This window comes from Acomys minous (assembly GCF_964271855.1).
Source record: "Acomys minous genome assembly, chromosome: 3".
Classification (NCBI taxonomy): Eukaryota; Metazoa; Chordata; class Mammalia; order Rodentia; family Muridae; genus Acomys; species Acomys minous.
Genome location: NC_140485.1, coordinates 105,063,958 through 105,066,945, shown reverse-complemented (window position 1 = coordinate 105,066,945; position 2,988 = coordinate 105,063,958). Strand labels below are relative to the sequence as shown.

At 39.9% G+C, this 2,988-nt stretch overlaps 1 protein-coding gene across 1 annotated transcript; it reads left to right on the top strand.

Moving 5' to 3' along the window:
- The first annotated feature begins 1,196 nt into the window (after positions 1 to 1,196).
- On the top strand, positions 1,197 to 2,237 carry LOC311593570 (membrane cofactor protein-like). Its single transcript, XM_084774931.1, has one exon. The coding sequence runs from the start codon at positions 1,208 to 1,210 to the stop codon at positions 2,174 to 2,176; it is 969 nt and encodes a 322-aa protein (XP_084631057.1). The 5' UTR covers positions 1,197 to 1,207; the 3' UTR covers positions 2,177 to 2,237.
- Positions 2,238 to 2,988: the final 751 nt, after the last annotated feature.

Below are 2,988 nucleotides of genomic sequence, written 5' to 3'. Positions count from 1 at the left end.
TATAGGGATACACAAACTCTGGTGCCCCATATTTGACCACTTCCCTTGCATAGGGAGGCCTGCTAGCACTCAGAGGAAGGATGCAGGCAACCAAGAAGAGACTTGATACCCTATGAGCATATACAGGGAGAGGAGGTCCACCTCAGTCACAGTCATAGGGGAGGGGAGTAAGGGGAAAATGGGAGGGAGGGAGGAATGGGAGGATACAAGGGATGGGATAACAATTGAGATGTAATATGAATAAATTAATAAAATATATATTTAAAAAAGAATGCTTACTCAATTCGGTCACCCTCAAGTGAGGCTGACATGCAGCTCATTTGTCTTCCATATTTCAAGCCTGATTCTGCCTCATTATTTATTTATTTTTCCTGAGAAAAGCTAGCTGCTCTTCAGTGTAGTGTGTCCCCTATGCTCTGGAGGCCTGAGCAAACCATGACAGATTGGGAAAATTTGAGGGGGGAAAGCTTTCTATCTGTTACCGGCATCTGTCTCTCTGCTAGCTTTTTTCAGGCTTCCATGCTGCCAGCTGATACTTCCTGAAAGAACAGGGATCCCATGAAGGCATGGAGGTGAGTGGGTCTCCCGGGAGCTATTATGAAGGACAGCAGGTACCAATCACTAATTAAAGTGTTTCAGGTGTCAAGTCTCTGGAGGTTGACTCTGAAGAACATTGCCATAGCTTTTTTTAAGGGCTCCACACCAGGATTCACTCACTGTTGCCATGAGGTAACAGCCTCATTACAGTACTTGAAATTTGCCTTTCTTCTTTCTAAATCCCATTTTTCCAAATTCCTCCCTTGAGCGTTCTGTAATCTTTCAAATGGACTCTGAATACACAAATTCTTATTTTCAGGCTTGCTTTGGGAAAATTTCAGGCAGAAAGCCTCACTAATAAAATAACATCTAGGAATCGATCTTTAAAAATAAAGAAATCCCCTTGTTTATGAACAAAGATTAATTGTGGGTTTAGTCAGCTAACCCAAATTCACCTTTCAGCGAGGTTAATTTGATATGTTGTGAGAGCCAGTCCAGGCAGTATTTATAGTGACATCCTGCCTGGGCGTGGCCTGTGCCACGCCCATCTTTTTTTAGCCTTACCTCTTGGTGGATTTAGTGATTGTTGCGTATGCTAATGTATGCTAAGGATACTGAGAAAGCCTGTCTTAGTCCTGCGTTTTTTCAGCTCTTTAAATTGGAGAGCAAGATGTCTCTCCATCACCTCCCCAACTACTTTTCTGCTCAGTGCTTTCTTGTGGCCCTCGTGGTGACCCTGCTGTCTACATCCTCCGATGCCTGTGGTGAGCCACCAACATATGCAAGCATGAAGCTCATTGGCGATCCTAAAACCAGTTATGGGACTGGGGAACAAGTACAATATTCATGTAGACCAGGATACATCCGACGGCCTACTTTCAAATTCTCCAGTGTGTGTGCTAAAAATGGGCAGTGGTCACCCATTTCAACGGATGCTTGCTACAAAAAATCCTGTCCAAGGCAAGATGATCCCGTGAATGGTCAAGTGAATCTTCTGAACGGAAGTTCTGAGTTTGGTACACAAATTCAATTTGTTTGTAATCCTGGTTTTTTCCTAATTGGTCAAAGAATTCTACATTGCCTTCTTAAAGGGTCAGATGTGCAGTGGGATGATGACCCCCCAATATGTTCAAAAATTTTTTGTAAACCACCTCCAAGTATAGAAAATGGAGAATTGCACCCAAGTAACAAGGACGTATTTGAATATCAGGAAGTGGCAACTTACAAGTGTAAAAGGATACCTGGTCAAGATGAACTGTCACTTGTTGGAGAGAGCAAGATTTATTGCTCTGAAAATAGGGCATGGAGTAGTGACCCTCCTCAGTGCAAGGTGGTCAGATGTCCATATCCCGTCATTGTAAATGGGACACAGACTTCAGGATTCAAGAAGAAATATTCTTATAAAGCAAAGGTCGTGTTTGAATGTAACCATGGGCTTTTTCTTCATGGGAGCAGCACCGTTACATGTGAGGGTAACAGCACATGGCACCCACCGATTCCAACCTGTCGGAGTAAGCCTCCCCCTCCCCCCCCTCCCCCTCCCCCTGTACCTTCCAGCAATGGATTACCACTTTACTTGAGATATTCAAATAGATGGATCATTTCTCTGATAATGATGGCTGTGCTGGTCCCACAGTAATTTCACATCACCAATTCAAACATACTCAAAGAGAGAAGGAAAATGGAGGAATAACCAGAAAACACCATCTGCCAGAATAAATGTATTATTCTAAGTAGACCAGGCTGAATGGTTTCCACGTACTGTTTCATCTTATTTTTTAAATTCTATTAAAAATACTCAGATGTGCAATAACCGTTCTGTAATTTCACTCATAGATGCAAATGTTCAGTACTAATGGGAACGTAACAGGAGCATAAATCTGGCTTGAATGTAGTTATCCTTTGATATATTTTTGAAGTTGGGTTAGGATGTATTGCCTGTTTCACTTTAAATAACAAACATGTTGGCACACTCACATATATTACCCTCTTTGGTAGTTATCAATGCATAGAAAATATAAGATCTGTGCACTGAAATATAGTTCAAAGTAAAACTATGTTTTTAATAAATAATGATTTAATGATTTTTATAAAGACTAATGCCAACTCTTTACATTCATTATTTTAATGCATGAAAATCCTAACATATATTCTTCACTGAAGAAAGAACATATAAGTATGAATACAATGCTTTAACTTTTATTCATTAAGACCGTACAATCTTCAATGTAAGGCTAGGACAAGGTTTTCTTCACTGACAAGGAATATTGTAAAATTTTTTATAATCAGTGCCATTCTTTACTTTCTTATTTTTGCTGTTGTTTTCTCATAGCTTTATGGATCATTTAAGATAGATTAGATGTTATGTACAGTACTCATTTCTACCTCAATAAATACCAGTAAACCAGTTTAAAAAAAAAAAAAAAAGGTCAGTAAGATTCCAGAATCAGA